Source organism: Nomascus leucogenys, chromosome 2 (genome assembly GCF_006542625.1).
Source record: "Nomascus leucogenys isolate Asia chromosome 2, Asia_NLE_v1, whole genome shotgun sequence".
NCBI lineage: Eukaryota > Metazoa > Chordata > Mammalia > Primates > Hylobatidae > Nomascus > Nomascus leucogenys.
This window is the reverse complement of record NC_044382.1, coordinates 75,616,087-75,634,275: the sequence shown is the minus strand read 5'-3', so window position 1 is coordinate 75,634,275 and position 18,189 is coordinate 75,616,087. Positions and strand designations below refer to the sequence as shown.

The 18,189-nt window shown below is 47.2% G+C and overlaps 1 protein-coding gene across 1 annotated transcript; it reads right to left on the bottom strand.

The window, feature by feature from the left end:
• Nucleotides 1-5,071: 5,071 nt before the first annotated feature.
• SEPHS2 (selenophosphate synthetase 2) lies at nucleotides 5,072-7,472 on the bottom strand. The gene has a single exon (XM_030798269.1). It carries the CDS (start codon nucleotides 7,174-7,176, stop codon nucleotides 5,830-5,832), a length of 1,347 nt encoding a protein of 448 aa, XP_030654129.1. The 5' UTR covers nucleotides 7,177-7,472; the 3' UTR covers nucleotides 5,072-5,829.
• Nucleotides 7,473-18,189: the final 10,717 nt, after the last annotated feature.

Genomic DNA, 18,189 nt, shown 5'->3' with positions numbered 1-18,189 from the left:
TCTTTCTTTCTTTCTATTTTTTTTTTTTTTTTAAAGACAGAGTCTTGCTCTGTCACCCAAGCTAGTGTGTAGCTCTGTGATCTTGTCTCCCTGCAACCTCAGCCTCCTGGGTTCAAGCCATTCTCCTTCCTCAGCTTCCCAAATAGCTGGGATTACAGGCCTGTGCCACCATGCCTGGCTAAATTTTTTTTGTATTTTTAGTAGAGACAGGGTTTCACCATGTTGGTCAGGCTGGTCTTAAACTCCTGACCTCAAATGATCCGCCTGCCTTGGCCTCCCAAAGTGCTGGGGTTACAGGCTACCATGCCTGGCCTGAAGCCAGGGACCAGCCTAGGCAACATAGCAAGACCCCATCTATACAAAAACACTTTTAAACTTAGCTGGGTGTGGTGGTGTGTGCCTCTAGTCCCAGCTGCTCAGGGGAGGCTAAGGTGGGAGGATCACTTGAGCCTAGGATGTCAAGGCCGCAGTGAGCTATGATTGTGCCACTGCACTTTAGTCTGGGTTACAGTCTCAAATAAAAAAAGTGGTACCAGCTTCAATTGCAGCAGACTCCAAGAGCCCTAGAAGAGTGAAAAGAAAGGGTCAGTACCTATGGACAAGGCACTGTTCTAGCCGCTGGTGATACTGAACATCCTTACCTTCCTGGTGCTTACATACTAGCAGAAAGGAACAATTCTTTTTTTTTTTTTTTTTTTTTTTTTGAGACAAAGTCTCGCTCTGTTGCCCAGGCTGGAGTGCAATGGCATGATCTCAGCTCACTGCAACCTCCTCCTCCCGGGTTTAAGTGATTCTTCTGCCTCAGCCTCCTAAGTAGCTGGGATTGCAGGCACCCGCCACCAACTATGCCTGGCTAATTTTTGTATTTTTAGCAGAGATGGGGTTTTCTTTTTTTTTCTTTTCTTTCTTTTTTTTTTTCTTTTCTTTCTTTTTTTTTTTTTTTTTGAAACAGTCTTGCTGTCACCCAGGCTAGAGTACAGTGGCATGATCTCAGCTCACTGCAACCTCTGACTCCTGGGTTCAAGTGGTTTTCCTGCCTCAGCCTCCCAAGTAGCTGGGATTACAGGCACCCCGCCACCACGCCTGGCTAATTTTTTATATTTTTAGTAGAGACAAGAGTTCACCATGTTGGCCAGGCTGGTCTTGAACTCCTGACCTCATGATCTGCCCGCCTCGGCCTCCCAAAGTACTGGGATTATAGGCGTGAGCCACCACGCCTGGCCTGCTTCCTTGTTTTGTTGGAGCATATCCTCTGGTAGTTTCTTGAGAAAAAGTACATGGGATGAAGCCATTTTGATACCCTGCATGCCCCAAGATATCTTTATTCTACTTATTTGAAAAATGTGGCTTGCTGTAGACTTCTACAGAGATTATCATTTACCCTCAGAATTTTGAAGGCATTGCTTTACTTTTTTGTGTGTTTTTAAAATATTTTTTCTGAGACAGGGTCTCACTCTGTTGCTCAAGCAATCCTTGTGCCTCGGCCTCAGGCACATGCCACCACGCCTGGCTAAACTTAATTTTCTTTTTCTTTTTTTTTTTTTTTTGAGACAGAGTCTCGCTCTGTCACCCAGGCTGGAGTGCAGTGGTGCAATCTTGGCTCACTTCAACCTCCGCCTCCCGGGTTCAAGCAATTCTCCTGCCTCAGCCTCCCGAGTAGCTGGGACTACAGGCGCCCGCGGCCACACCTGGCTGATTTTTTGTATTTTTAGTAGAGACGGGGTTTCACCGTGGTCTTGATCTCCTGACCTCATGATCCGCCCGTCTCAGCCTCCCAAAGTGCTGGGATTACAGGCGTGAGCCACCGCGCCTGGCCCTAAACCTAATTTTCTATTTTTTTTGTAGAAATAGGATCTCACTGTATTGCCCAGGCTGGTCACAAACTCCTAGGCTCAAGTGATCCTCTTGCCTCGGCTTCCCAAAGTGCTGGAATTACAGGTGTGAGCAACCGCGCCCGGCTGCTTTGTTGTTTTTTAGCTTCCAATTTGAGGTTGCAAAGTCTGATGTCATGATGACATACAAAGGTGTGTCATTATTCCCACACCTTTGTATGTGATCATAGTGATCAGAAGCATGAGTTCTGGAGTCAGACCGCCTACAAGACTGACTATGCAACCTTGGACAAATTTCTTATTCTCCGTATACCTCAGCTTCCTCATTTGCAAATTGGGGTTGTTAAAAGATTGGGTTAATACGTATAAAACACCTACTTCCTGCACAGAGTATGTGCTATATAAACATTTGCTATCATTATTATTAGGATCTCCATACCTGGCATTTTGAAATTTAATAAAATTAGCATGGGTCTTTTAAAATGTACTGTGCTAGGAATTCAAGAGGTATGTGGTTTACAACTTTTAAGTTCCAGAAAACTTGGATATTTTTTCTTTCATCTGCTTTACTGCCTTTTTCTAGAACTCCGCTTGGATGTTGAACCTCCTGCCTCATTTGATCTTTATAGATTTTATTTTATTGTGCATCTTTTTGGGCTACTTTTTAAAAAAAATTTACTTCAAGTTCTGGGATACATGTGCAGAACATGCAGGCCTGTTACACAGGTATACATGTTCTATGGTGGTTTGCTGCACCTATCAACCTGTCATCTAGGTTTTAAGCCCCGCATGCTTTAGCTGTTTGTCCTAATGCTCTCCCTCCCCTTGCCCCCAACCCCCCAATAGGCCCCGGTGTGTGATGTTCCCCTCCCTGTGTCCATGTGTTCTCATTTGTTCAACTCCCACTTATGAGTGAGAACATGCAGTGTTTGGTTTTCTGTTCCTATGTTAGTTTGCTGAGAATGATGGCTTCCAGCTTCATCCATGTCCCTGCAAAGGACATGAACTCATTTTTTATGGCTACATGGTCTACTTTCTTATTTATTTATTTATTTTTGAGACAGAGTCTTGCTCTATCACCCAGGCTGGAGTGCAGTGGCTCGGTCTTGGCTCACTGCCAGCTCCACCTCCCGGGTTCACACCATTCTCCTGCCTCAGCCTCCCAAGTAGCTGGGACTACAGGCGCCTGCCACCACACCCGGCTAATTTTTTGTATTTTTAGTAGAGATGGGGTTTCACCGTGTTAGCCAGGATGGTCTTGATCTCCTGACCTCATGATCCACCTGCCTTGGCCTCCCAAAGTGCTGGGATTACAGGCATGAGCCACTGCGCCCAGCTTATTTATTTTTTGAGACAGGATCTCACTGTGTCACCCAGGCTGGACTGCAGTGGTGACTGCAGTGGTGCAATCTCGGCTCACTACAGCCTCCACCTCCCAGGCTCAAGTGACCCTCCCACCCCAGCCTCCAGAGAAGCTGGGACTACAAGTGCACACCACCATGCCTGCTAATTTTTGTATTTTTTGTAGAGATAGGTTTTCGCCATGTTGCCCAGGTTGGTCTTGAACTCATGGGCTCAAGCCCGCCTTGGCCTCCCAAAGTGCTGGGATTACAGGTGTGAGTAAGGCGCCTGGCCTTTTGGGGCTACTTTCTGATAAATTTTTGCAACTTTATGTCTCCTATTAGCAATTTTTTTTTTTTTGGAGACAGAGTTTTGCCTTGTCGTCCAGGCTGGAGTGCAATGGCATGATCTCAGCTCACTGCATCCTCTGCCTCCTGGGTTCAAGTGATTCTCCTGCCTCAGCCTCCCGAGTAGCTGGGATTACAGGTGCATGCCATCAAGCCTGGCTAATTTTTATATTTTTAGTAAAGATGGGGTTTCACCATGTCGGTCAGGCTGGTCTCGAACTCCTGACCTCAGCTGATCAGCCCACCTTGGCCTCCCAAAATGCTGGGATTACAGACGTGAGACACCGCGCCCAGCTCCCTACTAAAAATTTCGTTTTAGCTTTATCTTTATATTCTAAGTGGCTGGTTCTCTTAAGTATTGCTTTGTGGATATTTTTTATCTTTTTTCCTACTCCCTGTATTGTCCCTCTGAGTTTCCTTTTTCTGTTTAAGTTGGAGGCTCTCCTCACATGCCTGGTGATCCTTGACTGCTCATATTTAAGAATGAGGCATTAAAAAGCTTAACATTAGCTGGGCGCGGTGGCTCACGCCTGTAATCCCAGCACTTCAGGAGGCTGAGGTGGGTAAATTGCTTCAGGTTAGGAGTTGGAGACCAGCCTGGCCAACATGGTGAAACCACATTTTCTACTAAAGACACAAAATTCACCAGGCGTGGTGGTGCACACCTGTAATCTCAGCTACTTGGGAGGCTGAGGGAGAAGAATCGCTTGAACCCGGGAGGCAGAGGTTGCAGTGAGCTGAGATCGCACCACTGCACTGCAGCCTGGGCAACAGAGCGAGACTTTGTCCAGGGGAAAAAAAAAAAAGCTTAACATCATTCAATAAAGGCTTTCACCTAGGAGGCCTTGTGGTACAGTGATTTTGGGCTTTTATTTATTTCTTTTGAGACAGGGTTTCACTCCTGTCGCCCAGGCTGGACTGCAGTGTTCGCAGCACACTGCAACCTCTACCTTGCGGGTTCAAGGTTCTCCAACCTCAGCCTCCTGGCCAGTATTTGAATAGCTAATTGAGGAAGGGGGCTGGGCAGTCTCATTTAATTTTTATTGTTTCAGTTAGGCTTCCTATCCTCTGCTGTGTGTGGTGCTCCCAACTTTACCTGCGTAGGTGAGAGGCAGTCATCTGGCTGTGTGAAATAAGAGTGTGGAGAACGCCAGAGATCTAATTACCGTGTATAAACTCTCAACTAGTATGTTTTTATCCCTAGCCCTTACCCCATCTTCTGAGCACATCTTCTTGCTTCTTGTCTTCCCCTACTATGAAGGATTCCTTTAAGTCAGTTACCCCTCTTCCACCTCCTTTCCATCTTTCAAGAATTGTTGACACCTTTCTTTTGTTATTTCCTGCCCCACTCTCTAACCCTTGGAGCGTATGCCTGCTTTGAGTCCTTTTCTGTCATCTCAGAGGGAAGGTGCAACCCTAAATCTGGGTGCTAAATCCCCCAATTCACCAGCATCAGGGAAAACACCCTCTCTGCTATACCAGACTCAATGTATCAGCTAGTTCGTTTTATAAGACTGTATTGAATTTCAAACCACCAAACGTTAGTCAGAATAGTTTTTCAACAAGGTTTCTTTTATTTATTTAGCAAGAAATTACTCTTTATTGATGAAATCACCAGGAATTTGCAGCAAAAGACTTAACATCTTAATGACCACCGAGGCCTGGGCTCTGAGGCTTGCTCTGCCTCTCCCAGTCCTTAATGGGGTTTAGTGGGAGAGACGTCATTAACAGAGACCAAGTCAGATGGTTGCAGGTCCTCCTTTCCCAGTCATCAGACAAGTTGCTCAATTCTTGTCCAGAGCAGGAAAGAGCCAGTTTTTTTTACTTCAGTAAAATAGAATAAAGAATTTGATGTTGCATTATAAGATCTCTCTTAACAATTTAGATTTATCAACAGTATTGGTCCAAAACTCATTTGCTTCTGATCTAAATTTTTTTCATTTTGCAATTTACTTTGTGTGTTATTTTAATAATCTCACTCCCTGTACAGAAATTAATCAACCCAGTGCAAAAAAAATCCCTCAACCTGGAATAGCCTCATCTTACTTTGGAAAGAGAAAACAGAGGTATTTTTGCTCCTCTTCTACCCAAGTGATGAACAAATATCCCCCCAAAGTTCAAAATGTTACTCTGGCCTCGGAATGCACATAAAGACGGCTTTAGATGGGCTGATTCCAATCACCTAGAAAGGGCAGCCGGAACCACTATGCAGGCAGCCTTCTTTGGAAATTTCTTATAATCAACTCTTGAGAACCATCCGTGATTGTGGACAATGGCTCTAAGGTCCAAACAACTTCTGTTCTTTCATCTCACGAGCTAGGCTCAGAGGAGGCATTTGAACTGTCAGGAGCAAGAACAGCAGCTGTGGCCCCACGAGGTAGGACTTCAATAACTCGCGGCTTGTCAATGATGCGGGCCGTTCGGTTTCCCTTTTCCACAATGCCAACGATCCACGCTTGGTGACCCTCTCCGTACTTGGAGGATTTTATTTCAGAACAAAAGCGAGCCGCCTGTTCTCTTGGCAGACAAATCAGTAATCCCCCAGAGGTTTCAGCTGAGGTTCCTTGAAGAAGCCCAAACCGTCCACTGGCCTTGCTGACGGCAGCCATCTTGGCAATTATTGGCAGATTATGAATAACAAAGGACACTTCATTTCTTTGTTGTTTTGCAAGGTTCTGGGAGTGTCCTAGAATGCCAAAGCCTGTGATATCTGTGGCCGCATGGGCATTAAATGTGTGCATTAAACCTGCAGCAGTTCTGTTGAGGGTAGCCATATTGAACATGGCTTCCTGATAGGCCAGCTCCACCTCTTCTCTGGAGACCACCATCTTTACTTTATTCCATCTTTCAGGATTATCCAGCCATTGGTGGGCATTGACAGCAACCTGGGTTCCTAACGGTTTGGTTAACACCAGCACGTCCCCAACGACGGCGCTGTCAGGCATTATGAACTCATTTGGCTGGCATACTACAGTGGCAACTCCACCGATTATAATCCAAGGGTTGACCACCGTTTGCCCACCGGTCACAGCCGTCCCTCCTTCCTCAGCCGCATCCCGAAAGCCTTTGACCATGAGTGGCGCTACCTTTTCACGTTCCTCCTCACTCATACTCTGGCTGACGCTGAGTAACATCAACATGTTGTCACACTCAGTAATCCCCATGGCGTAGAGGTCACTCAGCACGTTGGCACAAGCTATGCGCCCCATCATGTAGGGATCTTCTACCAAGGGATAAAAGAAGTCCGTGGTCTGCACCAGTGACAGGCCCCCGTGCCTCAGGGGGATGACGCAGGAGTCCATCCCGATGCCCAGGGCTGGAAAGGTGGGGCTGGGGCCCGCTCCTGCTGGCAGGCCGGCTTCCTGGGACGCCTCTTCCTGGCCGCCCACCAGGCCCCGGCCCAGCGGGGGCCGCACGTCCGGCCGCGTCAGTCCCGCCAGGAGTTTGAGCAGCGTCTCCTGCGGGACCTTGCAGCCTCAGCCCTTCATGCCGGAAAAGCCCGTCAGCCGCCAGCTCGGGCTGAGGCCCAACGCCTGGGGCTCGAAGGGCCGGTAGTTCGAGAAGCTCCAGCCCAGAGTCAAGCCCGCCGGGCCCGAGGAGCCTTCCGCCGCTGCCATCGCCTCTCCGCAGGCGCCCGTCGCCGAGGCTACGGCCATCGCGCCTGCCCGGCAGGGAAGGGAGGGGAGAAGAGGGCCCTTTTATTTTCCACTCAGGTTAATATGAAGTAAAAGTCAAATATTACCTGCAGGGATTCTCCCTAGCGCTACTCAAGCCGTCACACCCACGGCATGCGCAATCTTCCTGATAGAAGAGCCGCCGGACTCCCCTATTTATAGCCCTGGTGATTGACAGCCGCAACATCCAATGACGACTCTGCCACCGAGAGGCGGGCTTCCTAGACTCTAAAAGGTGCAACAACCTCCGGCTGGCAAAACCGCTTGCAACGCGATTGCAGAACGTCACGTGCTTTCCTTCGCTCTCTTAGTAATTTAAATGGTTTCTTGGCAGTGGCTGACGGAACTCTGCTCTCTTCAGTCACTTTTCCAAGTCCAGCAAATTGTAGACGAGGGAAGATTGGTCTCATGATCGGCAGGATTGTCCCAAAGGTCACCTGACAGCGCACATGATCGATCCAGGGTAGCAAAATAGCCCAAGGGAAAAAAACAGAAAGCATGAGAAATTAGAAATTAAACTACTACAATTAAGTAAGCAAACTGCAGGCAGCATCAATATAATGAAATGTTAACAGGAACTTCAAGAACTCTAGGACTCAGGAGGTCGAGGCTGCAGTGAGCTGTGTCCGCGCCACTGCACTCTAGTCTGGGCGACAGAGCGAGAGCCTGTCTCTAAAAAAGCAAACAACAATAACAAACAAACAAACACCCCCCCACACACACACAAAAAAAGAGAGAGATTTAGGACTGAAAGTCCAGACACCTGCATGGATTCTAATGGTGTTTCCCACCAGCTTTGTGTGGAGTCACTTTCCGTGTCGGTTGACTCATCCATCTGTGGAACAGAGTAGGTTACATAGGACTGGTCTATTCTAAAATTTCTATATCTCTGTAAATATATATACATCTGTAAAAAAATATATATCTTATATAGCCATGAAGGGCAGTTTGCCAATATCTATTAAAAACTCCACCTCCCGGGTTCAAGTGATTCTCCTGCTTCAGCCTCCTGAATAGCTGGGATTACAGGTGTGTGCCACCATACCCGGCTAATTTTTGCATTTTTAGTAGAGACAGGATTTCACCACGTTGGCCAGGCTGGTCTTGAACTCCTGACCTCAGGTGATCTGCTGGCCTCGGCCTCCCAAAGTGCTGGGATTACAGGCATAAGCCACCACACCCAGCTGATAAAAACTTTTTTAAAAGACAAGAAAATGAATAGAAAACTTAGCATAGGGGCTATTTCTAGGGAGAGCTACATAGGGAGCTTCTGGGCTATGTTTAATTCTGTTCATTGGGCTGGTGGTGGGTACGTGGTACGTGGTTGTTCTTTAAACTGTACATAGATGTTTTTGGGGCCGGGCACAGTGGCTCACACCTGTAATCCCAGTACTTTGGGAGGCCGAGGCAGGTGGATCACGAGGTTAGGAGATCGAGGCCAGCTTGATCAATATGGTGAAACCCCGTTTCTACTAAAAATACAAAAATTAGCCGGGCGTGGTGGTGAGTGCCTGTAATCCCAGCTACTCGGGAGGCTGAGGCAGGAGAATTGCTTGAACCTGGGAGGCGGAGGTTGCAGTGAGCCAAGATTGCACCACTGCACTCCAGCCTGGGTGACAGAGCGAGACTCCGTCTCAAAAAAAAAAACAAACAAAAAAACTGTACATAGATATTTTCCCACACTTTTTTTGTAAGTATGCTATATTTCAGAACTTAAAAAACAAGCAAAAAGAAAACATGATGGAGTGGGAAAACAGAGTGAAAGCAAAAGACCTTGTATGATGTCTGCATTGCTGTCAGTGAGCTGGCTGACCTTGAGGAAGTGATCTAGCCTCTCTGCACCTTAGTCTCCTCTTCTGTTAAACCAGGGTCACAATCTCTGCTTAGGATCCAGTGGAAGAGCCATAGGAAACCTCGGCTGAGAAGTGTTTTGCAAAATGTTAAGCCTACTGTACAGGGAAAGGATCCTCATATCTCTAAGGGAAAGAGGAAAACGTTATATTACATCTGTAATCACCTCACCTGAGTTAAAAAGTGACTAGGTCAGGTGGTGCTGGTTATACATTCTCTTAGTCCTTTGGACTTCTCCCTCTCTGCACTTAGCACAATTTGTAATTCTTTTTTTTTTTTTTTTTTGAAATGGAGTCTCGCACTGTCACCTGGGCTGGAATGCAGTGGTGCGATCTCGGCTCACTGCAACCTCCACCTCCCGGGTTCAAGCAGTTCTCCTTCCTCAGCCTCCCAAGTAGCTGGGATTACAGGCACCCGCCACCACGACCAACGAATATTTTGTATTTTTAGTGAGACAGGGTTTCACCATGTTGGCCAGGATGGTCTTGATCTCTTGACCTCGTGATCTGCCGCCTTCAGCCTCCCAAAGTGCTGGGATTACAGGCATGAGCCACCTCGCCTGGCCCTGTAATTTAATCATGTGATAATGCCATGCCTATCTATCTAGCTCCCTCGTTTGTAAGCTCTGCAGAGCAGGGGCTGCTCTGTTGTTTTTGTTTGTTTGTTAGTTTTGTTTTGTTTTGAGACAGAGTTTTGTTTTTGTCACCCAGGCTGGAGTGCAGTGGCTTGACCTCAGCTCACTGCAACCTCTGCCTCCCAGGTTCAAGCGATTCTCCTGCCTCAGCCTCCCGAGTAGCTGGAATTATAGGCACCTGCCACCATGCCTGGCTAATTTTTGTATTTTTAGTAGAGATGGGTTTCACCATGTTGGCCAGGCTGGTCTCGAACTCCTGACCTCAGGTGATCCTCCTGCCTCAGCCTCCCAAAGTGCTAGGATTACAGGCATGAGCCACTGCGCCTGGCTGAGGGGCCTCCTTGATAATACTCATAACCTCTACTCCATGCCCTTCTAGGAAGCAGAGGTCTTTGGGGGAAGGTTTTCATCCATACAGTTCCCTGTTGCTTCTACTTGGAGCAATATTCACTTGGGCCAGTGCAAAGAAAGTCATGAATTTGCCTTGGCCAGTGACCAACCTGCTGTGCTCAGAATGACACATGCATGTGCCTCTGTGCAGGTGACCCATAGGGGCCTCTCAGGGGTGACCCTGAGGGCTGCAGCCTGAGCACCTGGAAGCATTCCTTTTGTTCTTTTCTTATTTCTTACTGAGAGATCCATTGAGCTATGTTTTACTATTTGTGGCCAGGTGCAGTGGCTCACGCCTATAATACCAGTACTTTGGGAGGCCAACGTGAGCGGATCACCTGAGGTCAGGAGTTCAAGACCAGCCTGGCCAATATGGTGAAACCCTGTCTCTACTAAAAATACAAAAATTAGCCGGGCGTGGTGGCGCATGCCTGTAATTTCAGCTACTCAAGAGGCTGAGGCAGGAGGATAACTTGAACCCGGGAGGCGAAGATTGCAGTGAGCAGAGATCGCACCACTGCACTCCAGCCTGGGTGCCAGAGTGAGACTCTGGCTCAAAAAAAAAAAAAAAAAAGAAGAAGAACAAGAAGACCTCGCTTGAGCCTGGGAGTTCAAGGTGACAGTGAGCTATGATTGCGCCATTGCACTCCAGGTTGGGAAAAGAATAACAGGATCGGAGTCCTAGCCCCTGGTTTGCTTTTCACATACAACAACAGCATTTGGGTCAGGTATGTGGCCCAATTGTGATAATCATTTGGGGTTATAACACTACACTTGAAGGATTAGTACATCTAAAAAATTCTTATTTTTTACTGTGGTAAAATATACATACCTTTAGTACACTATCCCCATTTCCCCCTTTTTGTTCTTTTTTACTTTTTTTTTTGTTTGAGACAGGGTCTTGCTGTGTCACCCCAGCTGGAGTGCAGTGGTTTAATCATAGCTCACTGCAGCCTTGACCTCCTGGGCTCAAGCAATCCTCCCACCCCATCCTCCCAAGTAGCTGGGACTACAGGTGCACACCACCAGTCCTGCTAAATTTTTGTAGAGATAGGGTCTTGATATGTTTCCCAGGCTGATCTCCAACTCTGGGCTCAAGTGATCCACTCACCTGAGCTTCCCAAAATGCTGGGATTACAGGTGTGAACTACAACACCCGGCCCCATTTTTTTTTTCTTATTGCAAAATTATTCTGTTGTCATTGTAGAAAAATCACAAAATACAGCTTCGTAAAAAGGAGGAATGTTAAAACAACTTGAAATCCCATTTCCCAAAGAGAAATCCTCGGGATACCTTAATGGATGGTGTTTTAAACATTTTCCATCTACACGCGTCACCACCTCACACTGAACTCCAGGGGGCGCCCTGTCACCCTCCGCCCTGTGGGGAACCCCGCCCTGTGTGCTGTGTATGTATGTTTTTTTTTTAATTAGCAAAAATGGGATAATCTCATTTATTTATTTATTTTATTATTTTTTGGTGAGACGGAGTCCTACTCTGTCGCCCAGGCTGGAGTGCAGTGGCACGATTTTGACGCACTGTAACCTCCGTGCCCCAGGTTCAAGCAATTCTCCTGTCTCAGCCTCCTGAATAGCTGGGATTACAGGCCCCTGCCACCATACCCAGCTAATTTTTTTTTTTTTTTGAGAAGGAGTCTCGCTCTTTCACCCAGGCTTGAGTGCAGTGGCGCGATCTCGGCTCACTGCAGGCTCCGCCCCCCGGGGTTCACGCCATTCTCCTGCCTCAGCCTCCCGCGTAGCTGGGACTACAGACGCCCGCCACCACGTCTGGCTAATTTTTTTTTTTTGTATTTTTAGTAGAGACGGGGTTTCACCGTGGTCTCGATCTCCTGACCTCGTGATCCACCCGCCTCGGCCTCCCAAAGTGCTGGGATTACAAGCGTGAGCCACCGCGCCCGGCAGCCACCCAGCTAATTTTTTGTATTTTTAGTAGAGATGGGGGTTTCACCGTGTTGGCCAGGCTGGTCTCGAACTTCCAATCTCAGATGATCCGCCCGCCTTGGCCTCCGAAAGTGCTGGGGTTACAGGTGTGAGCCACCGCAGCCAGCGTCATTTTTTCTAGTTAAGAAATAAAATAATGGTTAAAAATTACCTGGGATACCTGGTTATAGATGCTCAACACTCCCTGGGTTCATTCACAAATACTGAAGACCTCCTCTGTGCCAGCCACTGTGCTAGACCCGGGGATACAGCAGTGAACACAACAGACAAAATTGTCTCACAGCAGTGAGGCAAGATCATGCTACTGCACTCCAGCCCGGGCAACAAGAGCAAAACTCCATCTCAAAAAAAAAAAAAATATTCAAGATATTGGGAACCTCTGAAGTGTCCTTCCCACAGTCTGAGCCTGCACTACCTTGGCCCAGCATCTGAATGAGTGTCCCCATTGCTGGTCCCTGACCTCGCCCTGACCCTTATCCAGGCCCGGCACGGCCTCATTTCCCAAGCCCCATTTCCCCTGGACTTGCCTGTGGGACTTAACAGTAGCAGGCTCTGCCTCAGAAGACTTGAGAGATGACACCTATGGCCACCACCCTCACACCTTCATCAGCTGCCACCATCCCAAGTGACAGAAAGCTTCAGCTTTGTATCTGGGGCAAATGTGAGAAGGCCTAGTGCATCATCTCTTGCCACAAGAGCAAGAGAGCTATGCGTGGTGGGGCAAGCCTTTAGTCCCAGCTAGTTGGGAGGCTGAGGCAGGAGGATCACTGGAGTCTAGGAGTTCAAGGCCATAGTGTGCTACGATGGCACCTGTGAATGGCCACTGCACTCCAGCCCAAGCAACACAGTGCTGCTCTCAATTGCCCTTTGGAATGGCTGTTTCTCTGCCCAAGAAACACTATTATCTTCAAGAGGAAGTCCCTTCTCTGTGATCTCATACCCTGGTCTTTCCTCTGTTCTAGCATTTACCATTCTGGGTTTTCTGTGACACCTGTGAGCTCCTACAGCTGGAACCCCACTTCACTGGTCTCCATGTGCCCAAGGCTCAGCATGGGGTCTGGTACAAAGAAAGTCTTAGAGAGTGTTTGTTGAATGAATAAATGCAAAGAATGTGAAGAAGCAAACAGTGCAACACTCTGACATTCAGAGCTCATCGAAGCATTGCAAATCCTTTTTAAAAATTATAATTTTTTGGCTGGGCAAGGTGGCTTATGCCTATAATCCCAAAACTTTGGGAGGCTGAGGCAGGCGGATCACAAGGTCAGGAGTTCGAGACCAGCCTGACGAACAAGGTGAAACCCTGTCTTTACTAAAAATACAAAAATTAGCCAGGCATGGTGGCGCATGCCTGCAATCCCAGCTACTTAGGAGGCTGAGGCAGGAGAATCGCTTGAACCCGGGAGGCAGAGGTTGCAGTGAGATGAGATCATGCCATTGCACTCCAGTCTGGGCGACAGAGCAAGACCCTGTCTCAAAAAAATTATAATTTTTTTTTTCTGAGATGGAGTCTTGCTCTGTCGCCCAGGCTGGAGTGCAGTGGCACAATCTCAGCTCACTGCAACCTCTGCCTCCCAGGTTCAAATGATTCTCCTGCCTCAGTCTCCCCAGTAGCTGGGACTATTTTTAGTAGAGATGGGGTTTCATCATGTTGTCCAGGTTGGTCTCGAACTCCTGACCTCAAGTGATCCGCTGGCCTTGGCCTCCCAAAGTGCTGGGATTACAGCCGTGAACTACTGCGTCTGGCCAAAAATTAATTATTATTATTATTATTATTATTATTTTTAGATGGAGTCTTTCTCTGTAGCCCAGGCTGGAGTGCAATGGCATTATCTCGGCTCACTGCAACCTCTGCCTCTTGGGTTCAAGTGATTCTCCTGCCTCAGCCTCCCGAGTAGCTGGGATTACAGGCGCCTGCCACCTCACCCAGCTAATTTTTGTATTTTTAATAGAGACGGGGTTTCACCATGTTGGCCAGGCTGGTCTCAAACTCCTGACCTCAGGTGATCCGCCTGCCTCAGCCTCCCAAAGTGCTAGGATTATAGGCATGAGCCACCGCACCCAGCCAATTAATTTTTTAAAAAAGAGATTAAGTCTGTCACCCATGCTGCACTCACCCGGGCTGGAGTGCAGTGGCGCAATCACAGTTCACTGCAGCCTGGAACTCCTGGGCTCAAGCGATCCTCCTGCCTTATCTTCCCACCATGCCAAGCTTATCTCAAATCCATTATTAATTTTTTTTATTTTCAAAGTAATATGTGCTCTTTATTTGAAAACAAACATTATGGAGATATATACACAGCCAGCCCTTCATATCTGTGAGTTTCATGTCCATGGATTCAACAAATACATTGAAAATGTATAAAAGGAAGAATGAATGGTTACCTCTGCACTGAACATGTACGGACTTTTTTCTTGTAATTATTTTCTAAACAATACAGTGTACCAATGATTTACATGCCATTTACATTGTATTAGGTATTATAAGTAATCTAGAAATGATGTGTGTAGATTACATAAAAATACTATGCCATTTTATATAAGGGACTTGAACATCCATGGAACTTGTTATTTCCTGGAATCAATCCACCATTGATATGGGAGAGACGACTGTGTATATCAATATCAATATCAATATCAATATCAATATCAATATCATTATCAATATCATCGTACATGGAAGGTTCCCAAAACCTCATCTCTTCTGTGCTTTATAAATAAGACATCTCTAAAATCTAGAAATAACTGTGCAGAATTCCTCGCACCAATTTGTTTTAAAGTATACCTAACAAATGTTTAGTAGGCAGAGATGTGGAAGTGAGAGGTTGAGAAAAAACAGATTTCCTGCCTAACAGATAAATAAGATGTGACACACACTGTTTTGTAACTTGATTTTTTTCTGCTTACATTATCATAACAACCTTTCTATGCTAGCACATGTAAATCTACCTTTTTATTTTGGGGACAGGATCTGGTTTTGTTGCCCAGGCTGGAGTGCAGGGGCGTGCCCTCAGCTCACTGCAACCTCCGCCTCCTGGGCTGAAATGATCCTCCCACCTCAACCTCCCTGTAGCAGGACGAGCCACAGACAAAACTCCTCAGACACCCAGTTAAAGAAGGAAGGGGTTTATTTGGCCGGGGAGCATTGGCAAGACTCCTGTCTCAAGAGCCGAGCTCCCCGAATGAGCAATTCCTGTCCCTTTTAAGGGCTCACAACTGTAAGGGAGTGCGCGTGAGAGGGTTGTGATCGATTGAGCAAGCAGGGGGTACGTGACTGGGGGCTGCATGCACTGGTAATTAGATCAGAGCAAAACAGGATAGGGATTTTCACAGTGCTTTTCTATAGAATGTCTGTAATCTATAGATAACATAACCGATTAGGTCAGGGGTCGATCTTTAACTACCAGGCCCAGGGTGTTGTGCCGAGCTGTCTGCTTGTGGATTTCATTTCTGCCTTTTAGTTTCTACTTTTTCTTTCTTTGAAGGCACAAATTGGGCATAAGATAATATAAGGGGAGGTCTCCTCCCTTTCCCCAAGTAGCTGAAACCACAGGCATGCGCCACCATACCCGGCTAATTTTTTTTTTTTTTTTTTTTTGAGACGGAGTCTTTCTCTGTCCCCCAGGCTGGAGTGCAGTGGCGCAATCTCGGCTCACTGCAAGCTCCGCCTCCTGGGTTCACGCCATTCTCCTGCCTCAGCCTCCCGAGTAGCTGGGACTACAGGCGCCCGCCACCACACCTGGCTAATTTTTTTGTATTTTTAGTAGAGATGGGGTTTCACCGTGGTCTCGATCTCCTGACCTCATGATCTGCCTGCCTCGGCCTCCCAAAGTGCTGGGATTACAAGCGTGAGCCACCGCGCCTGGCCTATACCCGGCTAATTTTTGTATCTTTTGCAAAGATGGGGTTTTGTCACGTTGCCGAAGCTGGTTTCAAACTCCTGGGCTCAGGCGATCTGCTCACTTTAGCCTCCCAAAGTGATGGGATTACAGGCATAAGCCACCGTGCCCAGTCGATATTTTGTTAAAGGTTGGATAATATTCTGTGAAATTGATATATTTAATTGATTTAACCAACTTATTGTTGGATATTTCATTTGTCTTGTCTTCCTCTTTTTTTTAACTAAAAGATTTCCTTGGTCAGGTGTGGTGGTTCATGCCAAATAATCCCAACACTTTAGAAGACTGAGGTGGGAGGATTGCTTGAGCTTAGGAGTTTGAGCCCACCCTGGGCAACATGGCTAGACCCCTGTCTCTACAAAAAATAAAATTAGCTGGGCATGTGATACATGCCTGTGGTCCCAGCTACTTGGGAGGCTGAGGCAGGAGGATCACTGCAGTGAACCAAGATTGTGCCACTGCACTACAGCCTGAGTGACAGAATAAGACCCTACATTAAAAAAAAAAAAAGATTTCCTGGAACATACATTTGCATTGACTGATTGATTGATTTTAGGCTAGTCAGGTGAAGCAGTGGGAGTGGAGAAAGACACAGGAATCTGTAACTGGTTGTGATCAATTCGCTGTAAACACCACTGCACTTGGGCCAGCCCCTTTTGCTTTTATTCGGAGGCATCAGATGTCCTAAAAGTTGAAGCAGGTATTCCCCGTGGGGTGATCAGAGGACTTGGGAATTTGTCTTATGGGGGAATATTAGTTATAACTAAGGATGTTCAGCCAGAGAGAAGACTAAGAGGTGACATGAGCCCTGTCCAAATTTCTGAAGGGGCTTCCAGGTGTGGAATGGAACAGACTCGTCCTGGGCATTTCCACAGGGCAGAGCCACCTCTCAGCGTGGGAGTCACAGGGAAGCATTTCCTATAGGCAGAGCTGCAATGGGTCTCTGTGGGAAGTTGTGAGCATCCTGTCCGAAGGTGCATAAGCGGGGCTGGCTGAACGCTTAGTGGGAGGGAATAGAGAAGGGACTTGTGTGAGGCAGGGGAGCGTTGGATTAGATGATATTTGGGGTCCTTTCAAATCTGACGTTTTATTACTACACTTCTAATTGATGTCTCATGCGTCCATGTGAAGAAACCACCAAACAGGCTTTGTGTGAGCAACAAGGCTGTTTATTTCACCTGGTTGCAGGCGGGCTGAGTCCGAAAAGAGAGTCAGCAAAGGGTGATGGGATTATCATTAGTTCTTATAGGTTTTGGGATAGGCGGTGGAGTTAGGAGCAATGTTTTGCAGGCAGGGGATGGATCTCACAAAGTACATTCTCAAGGGTGGGGAGAATTACAAAGAAACTTCTTAAGGGTCGGGGAGATTACAAAGTACATTGATCAGTTAGGGTGGGGCAGAAACAAATCGCAATGGTGGAATGTCATCAGTTAAGGCTATTTTCACTTCTTTTGTGGATCTTCAGTTGCTTCAGGCCATCTGGATGTATACGTGCAGGTCACAGGGGATATGATGGCTTAGCTTGGGCTCAGAGGCCTGACAGTTGAAGGTTATCATAAAAGGTGGCCCAGAGAAGTTGGCCCAATGCCTTAGAGGCCTGGGGATATTTTGGCAAGTGGTGATGGGGGATGTGTTTTCCAGGCGAAGGGAACAGGCTGATCAGAGAGACTGAGGAAGGGAAGCAGGATGTGAGGCCAAAGAGAGAGGTTGGGCCAAGCTATGGCACAAGACTGAATGTTAGTGCAGGTGACAAATAATTTTGTTGTGTCTGCCTAGCACAACAACCTCCACGTGAGAACTACTTCCTCAGCCAGGTGAGGCGGCCGAGTGCTGGGTTTGTATGTAGGATATTACCCTGTTCCTTTGACCATAGGTTACCGCAGGATGGACATTTGACCCCAGCTGGGCCAATCAGAGATCCTCCCTCATAAGACCTAAGACTGTGGAAATTGAGACCTTAGCCTCCATGGTCATTCTTTGCTTTCTTTTTTTTTTTTTTTTGAGACAGCGTCTCGCTCTGTCTCAGTGACAGTGGCTGAGTGCAGTGCAGTGCAGTGGCAAGATCTTAGCTCACTGCAACCTCCGCCTCCCAGGTTCAAACGATTCTCCTGCCTCAGCCTCCCAAGTAGCTGGGACTACAGGCGCCCACCACCCCTGGCTAATTTTTGTATTTTTAGTAGAGACGGGGTTTCACCATGTTGGCCAGGCTGGTCTCAAACTCCTAACCTCAAATGATCCACCCACCTTGGCCTCCCAAAGTGCT